The following is an 18,940-nucleotide window of genomic DNA, read 5'->3' as shown; positions in this document are numbered from 1 at the left end:
CGGACTGCAAAAGTTTGTTCAATTTCTGTTTGGAAACTTGTTTCTTTCTTCTTCGTTTTCTTTTTGCTTTTCGTATTTTAACGTCGGTCTCACTCCCTCCCAGGTTGATGCAACTTTCTATCGAAAATGGTTCTGTCGTTGCGTTTCCTCCAACAGAAAACCACTCGATGTTTTCTTTTGCCAATTGAATGGCGATCGATCGATCAAAAATCGCGGAACCTATTCGTCACTTTCCGAACGAGATTCGGTTAAAATTCGCGAGAATCGTGGCTCACCGACGAGTTCATTCGAAGCCGGCATTCACGCGTATTGTTAATTGCCACCGAACAACCTTTCCACGATCGTAATAGAATTTTTATTACACCCAGCTCGGATATTCGCCGAATTCTTTCGCCGAGCAATGCGACACGGGCGATAAAAACACTCTGGGAAGATGGGGGAAGTCTACTCTTATTTTTGTGAGAATTAAATAGTATCGAGAAACGTGAAACTTGTAAATTCTTTGTAAGTCCTGTTGCGTGTTTGTGAAAATACAGAAGAATTTCTTCTTTCTCCAAGTACAGATTATTCTTTTGTTCCAAGAGAAAAGAATCACACGTGAAGTTCCAATAGATCATTGTAAAGGGAAAAACAATCTTCAAACCTGATGATGGTAGATTTATTAATTTTTTTCTCAATGTATTTATTAAAATCTTCTAGAAGACAATTCACCAAAGATGCAAAGATGCTTGTTCGAACGAAAGATTGATTAAAGATCCGTGTGAAAGTAGAAAAGCTTTCAGCTTCAAATTCAGCCCAGTTTTCTAATTATTTTCCAATATCTTCTTTCCTGCGAAGTTTCACAACAGTTTGAAGTGTCGAACATTTTGCGCTTTCTGCGTGCGAGACGCGTTGCTTAACGAGCGCGGCGAGAATATCTGCAAATATTGTTCCGTTTAATTAATCGTGTGAATAGGAGGCGAGAACTAGGAAGAGAGCACGGAAATTGACATGGAACCAGCGCGCGGTTTACACTCCCACGTAGCTGGATCGGCATGATTCATCGGCGTTGTCTCAATTGTCTTATTTCGCCGAGTAGTGAAAGTAGGCAAAAATTTCGTTTCATAGCGAGCGGAACGGAATCACGCGTGATTTGTAGCGTCTCACATTGCAAGTTCTGGCCACCTGTCGTCCTCCGAAATTCCATTGTTTGTACAAAAGATTTTCTATTTTACCGGCCAATTAGAACCCATCTACGAGACATCATAACGCATTAGATCCCAGAAATAGGTTCATACGCCACCAGTTGTTTGACTTATTAGTTAACGCTCGTATAATATCCTTCCGTGGACTTGCCACTTGCTGCCTAACGTGTTAATTTCAAACCACCACATTCAGTTGCGAGATTATTATTTACGATCATATTAAATGTGCAACGATCTAAAATATTTAATTTGTTTGATATTTCATATTCATTTCATGTCATTGTCCATTATTTTATTTATTTCATTAAAATAATATTGAATCACTCCGTGAAGATCTCCGTACCTTCAGAAAATTATAGTCTGAAACCTCTATGCGTCTAGTCGAAATTATAATGAAAATTTTTTAAAGCCGCTCTAGCTACAATTTCGCAAATTGAATTGCAATATTTTTTTTTTTTTTTTTACTGTTCTACGCACACGGTTGCGGTTAAAATTTTAATTTTCTACGTTTTCTATTTGCGGTAAATCGATTTTCCTTTTGCAGCCTTTGATTGTTATGCTACTTTGTCTATGCCGTATCGAATCCAATATCGAATGAGAGTCTTCGAGGATACTGAGACTATTTTGTTGCGGAATTAGTTACGAACAACTTACACGGAAACATAGGTTGGCAACATGGTAGGAAGGGTCGGGTAATCTGCGAACGCAGGTACATTTTTAGAAATGTTTGAAGAACATTGGAAGAATGTAAAACTCAGCTCGAATTGTCTTGTTTATCTCTGAAGAATTGATCTTCAGAGATCTTTGGAAAAATTGGAAGATTTGAAAATCAGTTCGAATCGTCTTTGTTCGTCTTCGAAGCTTCGGTTAGATATCATTAGAAAAATTGGTAAACTCTACGAATCAATTCGACTTGTGCCTCTGTCTATTTCATTCACTTCTCGAATATTTGAGACTTTTGGAAAAATTGGAAGATTTGAAAATCAGTTCGAATCGTCTTGTCTCGTTCGTCTGCGAAACTTCGAAATTAGAAATCATTAAAAAAATTGGAAAACTCTACGAATTAATTCGACTTTGTGTCTCTGTCTATTTCGTTCACTCTCGAAGATTCGATTAGAAGTCTCCAAAAATTGGAAAAATCTGAAAGTCAAAATCTTCTCGTCACTTCCAAAGTGAATGATCCAATGTTAGAAAATAAAAAAGTATCGAATCCAATATCGTTCTCGAGGATACTGTTGAGACTATGTTGTTGCATTGGAATTAGTTACGAGCAATTTACATGGAAACGCAGGGCAATCTGCATCGGCGAATACATCCCGCGCCCGTGATCATGCAGCGTCTCGATTTCCTGTGCACGCCGATCGATTTATCAGGCTTCGGAGCCCGAGAATGTCCGTCCGATGTAACTGGCAAATAACGAACGATGATTGAAATCGCACGAAGTGCCTTCTCCACTCCGCCGTGTGTATTCGTGTAACGCGAACGAGTCTCCGTCGCACGCGTGAACAGATTGCCAAGCTGCACGCGCAGCTATTGTGCCGTTGTAAATTATGATACAACAATCGCGAATTGTTCGTCGAATTGTGAGAATGACGTCGCGATGCGTTCGGCAGAGACGAGTTATTGTGAAAATGTTTCTCGTGGGATCTATTTTTTTTTTCTTCTCTTGTTGAGGTCGGATAGAGCGACGACGACATTCTGCGATATTTATCAAATTCGTTGGCTCTGTGAGTTTTACGATCGCTAGTCGTAAATTCCTTTGGGAGGAAGGATCGAACGAAGTGTGAATTCCTTAGAGAATTTTCGATTTATTTTTGCTTTCGTAGCAGCCACCCTCTATACATAATTCCAAATTAACCCTTTCACTGACTATATTCACCTTTTTACACTATAAATTTAGCAAATCGAATTCTCGCGGGTGACACAAAGGTGAAGTGATACGATTTACTATCTCTAGTTTCCCCATTGAAGAAGCTTGTTTGAAAATTGAATTCTGTGCGAGAAATATTTTGCCTTCAAACGAATATTAGTGGACGTTGTTAATCATTCTGTTGCAACTGTCAGTCCTACAGATTATCATAATTATTATACGAACATGTATATGAAACTACTCCGGCGCAGTGGCAGGCGAACCCATTATATTAGAAGTGCCCATAACTAATTTTTGTGTTTTAATTATACTGTACAAAATTTTATTTTATTCAAGAGTTAATACAGTTTTAATCTATAATATAATCTAACAATAAGCATGCTAAAACAGTCACTTATACTTGGCTAGAACATGTAATAAATTAAATTATTGTCACTAGATGGCAATGTTTATTAAATTTGAAAGAAGGTAGCTTAATATAATATGTAGCTAATATTAGGTATTATAATAAAAGCCTATAATAAATTGTATTAATATAATTTATTATATTAATATAAAGTACTAATTATATTAATATAAAGTACTAATTATATTAATATAATATAATTATAATAAATAAAGCCTATATAATTAGGTATTGTAAAAATTAATTATAATAAAGGTAGCCCTAATAGATCAATCTTATACGCGTATATAAATACTTTTGCCATTAAATAAGTATTTTGTATTAATCATCATTTTAAGTTACTTAAGCATGCGTATCGTTACATGCTTGCAGTGAAACTTTCATTTCGCAATAATAGCTTGACGTCGGATTTCATTTTCATCGTGATGGCTCAAGGAAAGGGCAAATTTGTAGAAAAAAAAGTGAATGAATTTGATTTGCAATAAGGTGAATGTACTCGTTGCAAAATAGTGCACAATAGCGCGAAATCTGTTGCTGAAAGATAGATTCAGAGCAAGCAAAATCTCGCGGCCGAGGTCGATCTCTGCTCGTACGTTGTGTGTACGTCCGCACCTTCACCGCCACTTTTGCTTAAACCACCTTGTAGCGTGCCGATCTAGTTCTACATATTTTCTTTTCTTGACGTACGAGCCGATGGGTGGCTAGCTGCCTTCAACGTTAATGAAGTGCAGATAGCTCAAAGTAAAGTTTGATATTGATTAAAGAGTGTGAATTGAATCCCTGGAATGCACTGGGTTTGGGGACGCGAACCGGCAGACACGCGGGAGGTTTTTTTTGCTGACATGAAAGTGTGAATAAGACTGTTTTATTTTGTTTCGGAGTCGGCTTTTATATATCCGTGCCCTCTTTGTTTCCTTTCCGATCCTGTGATCGGGAAGGTGGGTTTTTCCAAACATTTTCAGGGTCAGTTCCAAGAAGTAAATTTGACAATTGCTTCTTGGAACTATAACGGTTCTATCTTGTCGTGTCCTGCCGGTTTATTAGTGTCCTGTTTATGGTGGGGACCGATACGACAAAGAAACTCATCGAGCCTTGGAATTAAGAGTCAAATATGACTACAATACGGAAATATCAGTTTGAAATATGAAATACGGTCGCGGGAGGTCCCTGCCGTAGAAAAGTTAGGGACAAGACAGGAGTCTTTTATTGTCCCTGGCTCGATGAATTTATTTGTCGCATCACATTTTGACCCTCATTGTGTTCGGTAAGACCGAACACACTTTGTGGCGGAAAACTGTGTATCGGCGAGCGTTGCCTCCGCCATAATTCACTGCTGCCCGGTTGCCCGGTTAGCAACGAGACGGCACATCGGTACGCGACATTCCGCTCGAGTGTTTACAGAGTGACGGCGAGTCCTCCTCGCGACGGAGGATGACGATCCCACCGCGGCAAATACAAGTCGTCCTTCCGTTCTTCCGTCTCGCGTCGGCGCGGCTTTCTTGCCGCCCGGCGATCGATCCTTATGGACTGGGCCGCGATATCGCCACATATAGAAACCCGAACGAGGGGAATCCGGGAGAAACTGCTCCACCTGGCTCGCGCGGTCCTTTAACGTTTTCAAGTAATTCCTTCTTGCCGGTAGTACCTTTCTTTCCTTCGTTCCATTCTTTCGGAACGGAGAAATGAAAGAGGAATCGCCGTGCAAGTTAAAGATTAAATATATTTGCAGTGGAGAGAAGGAGACGGCAGAGGAACGCGGTGGTATTTGATAAAAGTCGGCGGGCAAGCTGGACGATTACGTCGTTGCGAAAGAATCTTGATTAGCGGTCTGCGCTCTGTGGAAATCGCCACGATTTTCAAGGAAATGCTGAAATGTCCGTGATATTTCGAATTTCTCTGTCCAGTCGCTGCGAGCCAAGGAAAGAAGTACGATATCCATCCGTGGCTAAGGAATTAAGGTGCGACAAAAAGTTCAACGACGAGCAATTTTATTTTATTGAAAAATCACTCGGGTATCTAAAAATACACTGCTATGGTTATATGAAATTCCTGTTTCTACAGGAAAATTGTAAATTAGTCATTTTGAGCATTTTGGTAATTGCAACGGTTAAACTACCCTCATGGTCGAAAAGACAGTATATTTGTGCGTTTTGTTTTGTTTTGAGAATGTGCACTGATTATATTCTAGGCGATGACGAAAACACAGTAAATGTAAGCAGTTGCTGTAAGATTGAGTTAAAGTTATAGCAAAATGATAAATTTCTTTGAGAAATTTTTAATTTTGTTGGTTTAATTTTCTTTTATTTTGTTGCCTTGAAATATTCTAAAATTACGATTATGTGTAATTTCTTTTAGCTAAATTTTACAATAAATGGCAAAAGCAATTGTTTTCTCTACATGACGAGTATACTCGACATTAAACAGAAAAATTCCATCCTTTCATGACGAGTATAATCTAAGAGATATAAATTTAAGAGGTTAATTTCTCAATAACCGGCGCATGAATGATTTCTGTATTTTGTATGCGAAAAAGTAATAAGCCTGAGTATGCATATATATCGTTTGTAAAGCCACAACATCACAAGGTTTTTGTGTGACAATCTCCAATACGACGAAATGACGGCCAATATTTTGTCCACCACGTGTTTACAAACTGTTTAGTACTTCGTGAAATTTCGAGCGGCAAGGACACAAGGTTACTGCGAATATACGAGAACGAAATCTGAAATTCTCTCGAGTTAGAGTCAAGACTTATCCGCGTGAAAAATGTTTTCCAAAGTTGTTAACAAAGGTCGTAGAGTGATTTATAATTTGTCGAAGTACGGGCCAAGACAAGTTTCTGAACGTGCAAAATGGATCGTTTCGAATTCTTTACTCGGAACGGAGCGGCGAGTCGTGTGAAAAAGCATGGCGTCGATGCTAGTACATCCTAGTGCAGTGACGGCGAACATTTTTGAGAAGCAGGTCAAAGTTTGTTCATTATTTTCTTTAGTACTAGCTCGTGCATCACTAAGTCATCAGTGGCGTCACTTGGAAATGAGGAGGGGAGGATGGTGAAAAACTACTTTTCTTTGGTTCTCACTTTTATAATCCCCTTAAAAAAAGTTTACGTTTCCTTTTTGTTTGACAACTTTTACTTTTGCAAGTGAAGAGCAAAAAATAAATGTCGACGTGAAAAAATTGATATGAAAGGGGTGACATCATGCCCAGTCACCCCTGCACTATACATCAGATATATATACTTTATTTCTTAATATTTTTTATTGTCTGTTTTTCTCTTTTATTATATAAAAAACTAGCAAAGCTACCCATTCTGAGAATGGGATCTAGTGTGTTTTTTAGTGTTTATCACATCTGTTTAATCGTAAGCGCTATATAAAATTTTTTAGACACAAGTAACTCGTATAACATTCAAGACTTAAAATACTTATATGTTTACATAACCAAGTCGTAAATCCTCCATAAAACACAATTATGCATTTATTTCTCATGTTTAAACTCTAACCGAACACTTGTAATTTTCTTAACATTTTTCGAAAAGAGGGGTTTGGAAAATAATTAAAATTCTTTTATATATATGATGATAAGTTTATAAAAATCAACGCGTGGGTCAGTGTTTGACCCGCGGGTCATAGGTTCGCCATCATTGTCCTAGTGTGTGTATCGTGTTCTCTTCAGTCGTAAGGTGAAACATTTGTTTGTCGAGTAGGTAAGCTGAATTTGTATCAAACTGTTGGAATTGAATATCACTTTGTCTACTTCGCTCTCGAGCGAAAGGGAACGCGTGTTTTCGCTAAATCGTGGGACGCGTGTCCCACATTCGTTAATAAAATTACCGTCCGTTTTCATAGAGCAACGCGTACACGATAGCATAATTACAGTGTACTTGACACGATATCATAGCGAGACGACCACGATCGCACCACGGCTGGATGAGTGGAATATGAACATTCTACTTTGCGCGACGTTACGTAAAACGCCGTTCCGATGAAACCACATTGATAATATCAATAAAAAATTTTCTGAATCTTATCGATCGACGTGAAAAATAAAAACTGAAGCGTCGCTTCCAAACCAAATTGTTTAACCTCTTGCGCTCGACTGATGTGCCACGCACGTCGACAATTTTTTGCCGACAAATTGCCACATTTTCTCAGTTTATTTAAATACAAATATATTTAAATATATACTTATATTTATAAATATTAAACATGTAAATATATTTAAATAGTTATATAGTTATATTTATATTTATAAATATTAAATATGTAAGTATATTTAAATATATAGTTATATTTATAAATAATAAATATGTAAGTATGTTTAAATATATAGTTATATTTATAAATATTAAATATGTAAGTATATTTAAATATATGTATATTTATATTTATAAATATTAAATATGTAAGTATGCTTCAATATATGTATATTTATATCTATAAATATTAAATATTAAATATGTAAGTATATTTAAATATATAATTATATTTATAAATATTAAATATGCAAGTATATTTAAATATATGTATACTTATAAATATTAAATATATAAGTATATTTAAATATATACTTATATTTACAAATATATTAAATATATAAGCATATTTAAATATAACCCAGGCAAAACAAAAATGATAAGTTTATTGCTTCTTAATAATTTCTGTCCAGTGATATCAAACCTACGAGTTTTTCAAAAGAAAAAGAAAGCGACAAATTATTGTGTAGGGCTCGGTCGCTCGTTATGGTCCGCAATCAGTCGCCAGCGCAAAGGGTTAAAGTCTCAAAGACAGACACGCTGCAAGCTCGACAAGTCTCTCGTCTTTCTGGCATAAGGGAAAGAAAGATGCAGAGGACATCAGGGTTCTCTCAAAAATGATACGTCCCCTAGGAGGTAGACGAGGTTTTTCCAGTCGGTGGCATCGGCGGTGGGCTCGTTACGTCCCTGGCTGGCTTAGAAGGGAATATTCACGGATAGAAGTCAATAAATCCAACCGGCGGTGCTCAATGTTGGTTTGCTGCTGTTGGCTGCTGGGCCGGATCGGGTCGAACCGGTAGCAGCCGAGAAGAAACTCGCTGCCGGCGAATAATGGCCGTGGAATCGTCGCTTCCGTTTATAGAGATACCGGCTGCAGGCTTCTAAGCGCTCGCATACGCGATATCCCCGACAGAAGGAGGAGAAGAAGAAGAAGTCGCGAGAGTGGTTGCGTGAACCAACTTGGAACCAGCTGTGCACTCGACAATGCACGATGCGTTCTTGTCTTTAACTCTCTCTCTCTCTCTCTCTGTCTCATTGGTTGGCCGGCTCGCGGCAATCATCGTCGTTTACTCGGATTTTTATTCGTGCGGTCGAGTCCGGGAAACCTCGTTTCGCTGAGAATTCCGTTGATCGCTCGTGCAAGATACGGGGACGACTCTGGATAAAAATGAAATTTTTACACGTTCGGCGATTCTTTGCATGTCTCTCTTCTCTTGGTAACGGAGCGGCTTTCGAAACGGACTTTTATTATTTTTCTGTACGAAACGAAGGGAATATGCCTAACCGATTGTTGACGGTAGAATTGAACGTTGCAGGCATAAATAAAAATTGGGGGTGCTGCAATTTATTACGCGCAAAGCGAAAATGTCCTCGAAAGTCGCACTATTGACGAAATGCTGTAAATGTTGCTGAGAATATTGCGTTACAGCCTCGCTTGTATTCTCGTTCGTATCTTTTGATATTCTTTCGAAGACGTTCTAAACTTTGCGCCATTTATTCGCAATATTTATTAGTTTGAGAGTCATAGTCGACTAAAGCAAACGGGTACTGTTGATTATAATAAATTCGATGCATCGCTTGATTAATTGTCTGTGTCTTACGAATTGTCTTTGTCAAAAATTCAGCTATTTTTGAGATTCTTTCGTAAAATTTTGAGATACTTTCGTAAAGTAAGTTGTAATATTACTTCTAAACAATTGAGAATATGTTTACGAGTGTAGGTTAGGGTTACTAGGAAACTTTGGAAACAATGTTCGTAACAATGTTACGAAAGAATCTCAGAGACTGAATTTTTCACACCGACTCGTAACACACACGCAATTGATCGATTGATGCACGGAATTGAATCAACGGTAGACACACGTTCGCTTTAGTCGGCAAATCTCAAATGATCGCGAAATCGAAAGACGCAATGCCGTTCAAACTTTCCGGGAGAGTGTCGAAAGTTTACGAACAGAGTACAAACGCAGTGTGACAGAAGTGTGCGAGTCGCTGTGCGTAGTTCAACGTGAGAGCGTTCCGATTATTCTGATTTTATTGACAGATGCCCAACGAAACGCGACGTTAAAATAAAATCGACGACATCGGTGCAACGAATCATTTATTATAACTGCAGGATGCAAGGATCGACAACGGTGTTAACGTAAAAAGCCGCTCGTATAACGGTATGCAAATCGACGTATGAGTCAACATAACACGGATATGTTTCACCTCGTTTGAATAACGCGCGACTTCCCAGATCGATCGAACAGGCGCGCGCGCAAAAAGAAAAAAAAAAAAAAAGAAAAGAAACTCGCCTCGATTCCGTCACATTCAGCAGTCGAGGTGAACGAGTCCCATTCCACTCGGTAATTCGCTCCAATTTGTCGAGTGTCCTTAGAAAATATAATACCGAGGGAATATTCGATTCGATCGAATACTGCTGCCTAGCAGTTGGACGACCAGGTGTAGAAATAAGCCGGTCGGCAAGAGGAATTCTTCAGCGATCACGCAGCGACCAAAGGAGGCGCTAGTTACCCTTAAAAAGACACGTCTCGCGGTTCTTTCTATCGGCGGCTTCTCGAGAAACCCAGGCCTGATCCGTCAGGGATCGCGGCACAATGCGAGGTCTCGAACCGACGATCGTTGGAAATCGGCGGGAAGAAAGGCGTTCCTTTATAAAGGCGACTTGCCATTTTCGATCGCGTCGCAGCCAATGACCCTCGGTGGAAAGTTTCCGATCCTCGGGAACTACGTACGTACCTCCAGCACTTTCTTTCCGGTCATCTTCTCGCCCGACGAAAGAATGGAAAAGAAGGCCGAAAGCTCGTCCGAGAAGGCGTTCGAACCGTGTTGTCCTTGTTTGTCCTGTTTCATCTCCCAAGATTTGATTGGACGTGTCTAAAAAATTGGGAAAATTTAAACATCAATTCGGTATTGCCTTTGTTTGTCTCGTTCATTTTTGAATACTTGATTAGAAGTGTTTAAAAATTGGTAGAAATGTTTAAAAATCAGTTGGAATTGACTTTCTTTGTCTCGTTTATTTTTGAAAACTTGATCAGGAGTGTTTAAAAATTGGTGGAAATGTTTAAAAATTAGTTGGAATTGACTTTCTTTGTTTCATTCATTTTTGAAAACTTGATCAGGAGTGTTTAAACATTGGTAGAAATGTTTAAAAATCAGTTGGAATTGACTTTCTTTGTCTCGTTTATTTTTGAAAACTTGATCAGGAGTGTTTAAAAATTGGTGGAAATGTTTAAAAATTAGTTGGAATTGACTTTCTTTGTTTCGTTCATTTTTGAAAACTTGATCAGGAGTGTTTAAACATTGGTAGAAATGTTTAAAAATCAGTTGGAATTGACTTTCTTTGTTTCGTTCATTTTTGAAAACTTGATCAGGAGTATTTAAACATTGGTAGAAATGTTTAAAAATCAGTTGGAATTGACTTTCTTTGTCTCGTTCATTTTTGAAAACTTGATTAAGAGTATTTAAACATTGGTAGAAATGTTTAAAAATCAGTTGGAATTGACTTTCTTTGCTTCGTCCATTTTTTAATATTTGATTAGAAAAGTTTAAAAATTGGAAGAATCTGAAGATCAGTTCAAACTGTCTTTGTCCATTTTATTCATTCTCGAAGATTCTCGAAGAAATTTTTAAAAAATTGAAAAAATCTAAAAATTAATTTATCTTCCTTCGTCCTGTTCATCTTGAAAAATTTAAGAAATAGAAATCTTTGGAAAAATTGAAAAATATCTAAAAATCGATCCACATTGTCTTCATTTTCATTTTATTCATTTTCGATGAGAAATCATCGAAAATTGGAAAAGCTGCCTCAACCTGGAGAGAAAAATAAACGAGTAAATAAATAAGAAGCAACGAGATAAAAAGAAATTTCCACGTCTCTCTCTAAACTGATGCTGATTTTCACGCTGTTGCAGATGCACGTCGAAGTACGTGGGGGAGTACTGCCAACATCTGAACCCGTGTCACACGGGGCCACGGTGCCAGAACGGCGGCTCGTGCAGGGTGAAGGAAAGTAGCGGCGGTGGCACACCTTCGTTCGCCTGTTCCTGCCCTGTCGGATTTACCGCCAGCCTCTGCGAGATACCCATCGAGAACGCATGCGACTCATCGCCGTGTCTGAACGGTGCCACGTGCAATCTGAAATCGCTCCGTGAATACGTTTGCACCTGCGCCACTGGATACACAGGTAAGGATTTCGTTGGCGATTTCACTCTGCGCGTAAAACTGTGCGTTGAGAGGCCACGCGTCGATAGAGCCGGATCGTCGAACGGTTTAACCGTTCGAGCAGATATACGTTTAAAACTCGACAGATACGAATTCTCGATAAAGAAAGCTCTTTCATTTCAGGCCTGAAATAAAAGGACGGCGTGATATCCGATTGCGTAGCGGACCGCCAGATATTTATCGAAGGAGAAGAATCGCATGCGTAATTGAGTCGTTTGTTTGTCGCGGTATTTTTTTTTTTTTTTTTTTTTTTCGACAGCTTTACGACGCGAAACACTCGCCGATAAGAGCGTGAATGTTATTTCTCTGAGAAAAAAAAAAGATATACTCAAGAATTTTGCACAGATGGAAAGTACACTTGAAATGTTACTCAAGTCGATTAACAGCGTGTTTATTGCCATCACGAACGATTATTGCTTGAACGCTTTCTGCCAAGTTTTCAGCACGCGAGACAGGTAAAGACAGACGCAGATTTAACATACAGATTTGTCCCTCTATGTTTCATGACTGATTCAACATCTTCAACTTCGAGTATTTTAAGTGTATTTCCGAGCTGCGCAAAATTCCTCGCAAAAAGAATATCCTTTTAGAGAAATGACTCGTCCACGTTTTTATTACAGGCAATTACTGTGCTTCGGTTACACGGGATTCGAATAAATATCGTACGTTTGAATTTCGATAATTTCAAGTTGACGTGGGTTTCAAATAAATAAACGTCGAGAACTTTTTGCTCCAAAATTGTAATATTTCCTCAGTTTTTCAGTATATTTCAGCGAAACGAATAATCAATTTATTACTAACGAGTTCAAAAAGAAAGCGACCAGTTATTGTATACAGTCCGGTCACTCGTTACGGTCCGCAATTCAGTTGCCAGCGCAACTGATCAGAGCACGTTGTACATTCATAGATAATCAATAAATCATAGATTTTATGTTACACGGTGAACCAGGTGAACTATAATTACGTAGCAAAAAAAAAAAAGAAGGAAAAAAAATATCAGACTACGAGTGTAAAGGCGCGATATTAAAAACACGTCCGTGAAGAATCAGGGCCTCTGTTACCGGGAGCGGCCTCTCGTGGTTCACGTGGGCTGATCGCGAGCTCGCAAGGTTGAACGATGAATGAAACGATCGTGATCACGCGCCGGTTTGCATTGTCTCTCGCTCGTTAATAGCACGGAAAGCTCGGGGTGCGAGCCGTGTTGGCGACGTTCGCGCGATTTCGCATCGCGTCGTCGGGAGAGACGCGAGGCCGATGATAGAAAAACGGAACGCGCGGGCGCAGCGCTGAATCGCGCGGCAGCAACGTCGACTATAAATCGATCAATTAGAGGAGATAACCCGCGGCACGACGCGGTAATCGACGTGGCTCGAAGGCAGCCACTCGTTTCAGCTTGTCGCTTCCTCTCCTCTCCTTCGACTCGCGACCAAAGAATTTCGACTTTCGGCTCGGCGAATTTGTTCGGATCGCGGAAGTTTCGGCGCAGAAACCGAACCGGGTTTGTTTTTTTTTTTTTTTTTTTTTTTTGTTTTATACGGGCCGACTGTTTACGCGAGGGCACGTGCTCTCTTGACAAATAAATTCAGCGAGAGAGGAGAGTGGGCAGGGAGAGCGGTGAACGAAATGGAAGAGGAGACGAAGGAAGAAAAGGAGAAGTTTGTGCCAGCCGGATAATTAGCGGAGAGCAATACGGCATTTCGCCGTGGCGGTACCTTTGCGCCAGTGGTTCTCACGTTTCAGCTACTCGAGCTGTGCCGTTTTCTCCCTTTTTATCGATACCTGTCTTTCTTACCGAAGGACGAGCGAAGTTAGCGATCGGTAGTTTGCAGAATTGGTCAACGCTTCGAGAGATTCCTTACCCCCTTGCGCTGGCAACTGGTTCGCGGACCATAACGAGTGACCGAGCCGTATACAATAAAATCGTCGCTTTCTCTTTCTTTTGATACTCGTCGGTACGATATCGCTGGATAGAAATCGTTAAGAAGTAATCAACTTATCGTTTGTTTTGGGTTACATTTAAATGTAAAGTAAAGAATAAATATAAAAAATATGAAAATATAAATAAATATAAAACTGAGAGAATGTTGCAATTTGAATGGGACAAAGAATTCTCGACGTACGTGGCAGGTCATTTCAACGTGAACCTCGGAAAAAGTGCGCATAATATTATTTTAAAATTATTAGAATTATATTAACAGCGAACACTTGGAGGAATTTAGAATTATTTTAAAAGATTCGAGGCAGTTCGAGGCGAACGATCATCGTCTAGAAACACACAAATTTCCACCTTGACGCTCTTTTTTTTTTGCTTAACGATGGCGTCTTGTTCGATTTTGATCGGAAATCGAAGAACCACTGGCTATTCCTAGCGGGTACGTCTTAGATTCAGAGGAACGAGCAGGGACTCTGCTAATTAGTTGCACTAATCGAGAAGAGAGAAATGGGACTTGGCCAGCTAGAGCGTAATCGCCATCTGAGGTATCTCTCTTCTCGAAAATGGACACAAACCAGCATGAAACCACGAACGATTTCTGTTTCTGTTTGCATACGCTGTTCAAAGTACACGGTGGTACCTTCTTTCTTCCTTTCGTTCCCCTTTTACTCGTCTCGCAATCTTTTCAACAACAGCTGCCGAGAATTTTTGTTATTTATGCATCTTGCTTGACTAAATTCAAAACTAGGATTTCCACTTGGATGAAACATTTTCGAAATATGCAATCGTATTAAACTAGTAGAGTAGTTTAGTCTGTTATTTTTCGTCCAATAATCAAACTGGATAATAATATGTACATAAACAACGGAATAAATATTTAGAAAAATATCTAAAAATATTGAAAGTACTCTACTTTAGTTGTGTAACTATATGTCTGTTACTTATCATCCAATAATGAAACCCATAATAATGTGCACATAAATGACGGAATAAATGTTTAAGAAAATATCGGAAAATATTGAAAGTTCTCTATTTTGCTTGTATAGTTTGTGTAACTGTATATTTCGTCCAATAATCAAACTAATATAACCAATGATCAAATGACACAATGAATATTTAAAAATATTGAAAGTTGTGCAACTATACGTCTGTCACTTCTCATCCAATAATGAAGCCAATATGCACATAAATGACGGAATAAATATTTTAAAAAATATCGGGAAATATTGAAAGTTCTCTACTCTACTTGCACAGTTGTATAACAATTATTTCGTCCAATAATCAAGCTTAAATAATTAAATAATTAAATATTTATAATTTAAATATTCAGAAATATATATTAAAAGTATTAAAAGTAAGTATTATGAGTAAAAATATTAATATAAATACTAAGAATATTAAAATTTAAATAGTTTGCCCGAAACAAATTGTACGAGTTGAACAAATTTTTATGAAAATACAGTATTTGTTGCGCGTTGTTTGCCGTCAAAGAAACCGGCCACGGTGCAAGACGATTTCTTGACGATTCAAATTCAACATGGCCGAGCGTTTTCACCGTTCGCGTGCAACAAGTTGGTGGCGTACCATTTCATTCTTTTTCCGTGTGTGTGCGTGTGTTGCAGGCGAGCACTGCGAACGACAAGACCACTGCGCCTCGTCGCCTTGTCGAAACGGAGCCGAGTGTCTCTCGCTGGAGGACAGCTACAAGTGCACGTGTGCACCCGGCTTTACGGGGCCGAATTGCGCGGACGACATCGACGAATGCGACAGGAACCCGTGCAGACACGGCTCCTGCAAGAACATTCACGGATCGTACAAGTAAGTCGAACGACATCGTTAACCGTTTCCCCCTACCGTTTGCGTTTCATGCACTTTACATACTATCCTCTTTGAAACTTTAAATCGGGCGCCACGCCACGCCACGCCCGTCAGCCTTTTCGATAAACACCGTGACGGACCAGACTCAATTTCACGCCGCTGTCTCTCTTCTTTTATTCCTTCGTACACTTTCGTCTTTGCTTCACGCGTATCGTTCCAGTACTTAACATAAATTTTTCATCACCGATTCGACAGATCGTTATTATCCGGCCGCTGCGGTTCTCGCCTTTGGTTTTCAACGTCTCGCGTGTGCTGCGCGTGTGCCACATTTCGCCGAGCACGATTTTTCGCTTGCGAAACTCGGCTGACGAAAATGGCCGATGATTTCGGTGATTTCAACGCGAAACGGTTATTACAGTTTGGGGAACGTAGTTGCCGTGTACAGTCAAAGAATGAACCGAACTCAGGCAACTTCGATCGCAACAGTGATCTTATACACTATCTACGTATACACTTTGTTTATTTCAACTATAATTGCAGAAACGTATGATAATGTACATGATGCGGTACAAATTACGATAAGAGCAGAAATCCCTATATTTGACGTATAATAATCTTTTGGTGTTAATTTTGGTGAAATTTAAATGTAAACAAAACACATCGAGATTCGGATACACTTTGATGATCCAAATTGTAGAAAATTCAAGTACGGTGATGCTGTTCGAATTAAATATTCGTTTTTAGTAAAAATATTTTACAGAATTTTGTATTAATTTATATCAATTTTATTTTGTAAAATTTATATTAATTTTGTCTTAATTTTAAGACGAAATTTAAATGTAAAGGAAACACATCGAGATTTGTATAAGTGTTATACATTTGGATGCTTTGAATTAACCGAAAAATTCAAGTACGCTGTTCGAATTAAATGTCCATGTCTGGTAAAAAAAAAAAAAATGTTTTACGTAACGCGAGAAATTCACGAAAAGAGAAAAAAAGAGACGTCGATCTGAAAAATATTTTTGTGAACGAAACGTGCGTGCTGATGGGCGCACGGGGGCATCGCGGTAATGTCGTCCGCCTTTGCCGTAATTACCGATTACACGGACGCTCGAACATGGAGTTCGTAATGACGTCGGGCAACGAGGATTCATCGATCCCACGGCCCATTACCAATTTTGTCCGTAATTCGACGTTGCATCTATTCAGAGATCACACCAGGTTCCCTTTTGATTGGTCGATCCGCGTCGAAAAATTCGGAATTTCCGAAACCAGATACCCGTGAAATCGAACTTTCGGCTTTCACAACTAAATTGAATCCAAATCCCCGAATATTCACCAAAAGTAATATTTGAATAATACTGTTTAAAATGATACAAAACTCAATTATTCTGTGTCCGCGGATTTATTATTATACCCTGAAATAAGTCGTTTCAAAGGCTTTTGTTTATCTTATGTCTACGACTTCAAACTACTATTTGAAACAAAAGAAAAAAAAAAAAAATCTATTTCTTGAAAATTTCAAACTGTCCCGACCCCTTAAACGAGACACAAAGATGGCGCAAATAAAGCAGAGTTAACCTCCAAAGCCTAGAATTCGACGATCGCCAAAAGTGCACGGAGGGGTCATGATTCGAAAAAAGAGGTGAAGAAGGCAGATATCGCGGAAGAAAGATGGAGGATAACGACGAGGGGATTTCTCGGTAGAAAGAGGCGAAGGAGAAGGAGGGTAGGGAAAGGACAGAGAAGCACGGGGTGGAAAGGAAAAGAGAAAAACGAGGCGGTCGCGGAAAAGAAACGAGCTCGCCAAAAACTGGTTCCCAGCGGAGGTAACTGGAGTCGCCGGGCGGCGCGGAGAACATAAATCCGCGCTTTGTTGACATCGAGTCGAGATTAATCGGGGCCCGAGTCGGGCTGACTGCACGAGAGCAGATAATGTCGCTGGGCCCTACATTATATTGAATTATATCAGCTCGACGCCGGTGGCTGCGAGTGTGCCGCGTACACGTACGCCTCTCGTCTTTTTGTTTCCCTTCTTCGTGAGGAAGAGTCCTCGCGTCGAGACAGACCGGACTTTGTCGGCCGGACGAAATCGCGCCCGGTTGCCCGACGTCTTTATTTCTCTCTCTCTCTCTCTCTCTCTCTCTCTCTCTGTTGCAACTTGCAGAACCGATACCTCATGCACGAGAGCACCTTAACAATGTAATTTTCCTACGATACGTTGCAAACGATATAATCGTCGCTACCCCTTCCGGTGTTCTCGATGCTTCGTCGAAAGCTCAATCTCCTGGCAGGTTGCCGGTAGGTAATCGCAGAAGCGAGGATGCCGAGTCGCCGGAATATTCGCCTCCGTGGAACAAGAAGGCGAAACGAGAAGAAAAAGAGAGGGACGTTAATGCCGGCGCGCACCCTTAATTGAACGGTATCTGGTTAACACGGACGAGGCGAAGCAGCTCGTAGCTGGGATAGGAATAATCGAGCTTTAGACGGCTAATAAATATCGGCAGAGGGGTTAATCGCGGCCGCTACCCAATAATTCCGTTTAACGTTGTTAATCTTCCTCTGGCTGTAGAGAACCTTTCCACGCGTATAGGCGAAGTTAACGCGCCGCGTGTATGCATCGGCGTGTACGCGCATCCCGTTTCGATCCCGCTGGATTAAACCCTCCGTACCTAGGAACGTGTACTCGTACCTTTCATCACCTGTCTCTCGTCGCTGTCTCTCTCCACCTCTGCAACCATGTTCACGTTGCGATGGAAGAATATTCTCCTTTCTCTCTTTCTGTTTCCTTTCCATTCTTTCGTTCTTTCGTCGCTGTCGTCGACCCATCTACCTCTCTCTCTTTCTCTCTCTCGCTGCCTCTTCTCGTTCTTCCGTACCGATCTCCGTTACGCGGGCCCGAGAAGCAATAACGTTCAATTGGGTCTAATAAAGACTTTGACGCGGCATGCCTGGCCGCCAGGTGGAGCTCGCCGGAGCTGCCTGTGTTATTAAATAGTTAGATTGAATCGGTGGCCGAGCATTTCGCCACGTCGAGGACAGATATGTACTTTATCGAGCGTCAGCTCTCGGTAATTTCTCGAATCGCAGTCGATTCGACCTGATCGTTGTCTGGTAGTCATCATGATTTTTATTGTTGCACCGTATATCCAATGTATTACATACAATTCTCGTATCACTGTATGTATTTCAAATTTTCTGCAGATGCCTAAGTAAATATTTCTTGCGGCTAGTGATCAACAAG

General features: G+C 39.9%; 1 protein-coding gene across 1 annotated transcript in view; it reads left to right on the top strand.

Annotated features, from left to right (window-relative positions):
- The window catches only part of LOC122533264 (neurogenic locus Notch protein), a 261,439-nt gene that overhangs the window by 78,063 nt on the left and 164,436 nt on the right, over positions 1–18,940 (top strand). Inside the window, exons 3-4 of the mRNA XM_043662819.1 lie at positions 11,636–11,907; positions 15,501–15,696. Of these exons, the coding sequence (XP_043518754.1) occupies positions 11,636–11,907; positions 15,501–15,696 (468 nt within the window). The remainder of the gene's footprint in view (positions 1–11,635; positions 11,908–15,500; positions 15,697–18,940) is intronic.

Source organism: Frieseomelitta varia, unplaced genomic scaffold, assembly GCF_011392965.1.
Source record: "Frieseomelitta varia isolate USP_RPSP 00005682 unplaced genomic scaffold, Fvar_1.2 scaffold_514, whole genome shotgun sequence".
Classification (NCBI taxonomy): Eukaryota; Metazoa; Arthropoda; class Insecta; order Hymenoptera; family Apidae; genus Frieseomelitta; species Frieseomelitta varia.
Note: the sequence above shows the minus strand (reverse complement) of the source record. Positions and strands in the feature narration are given on the sequence as shown.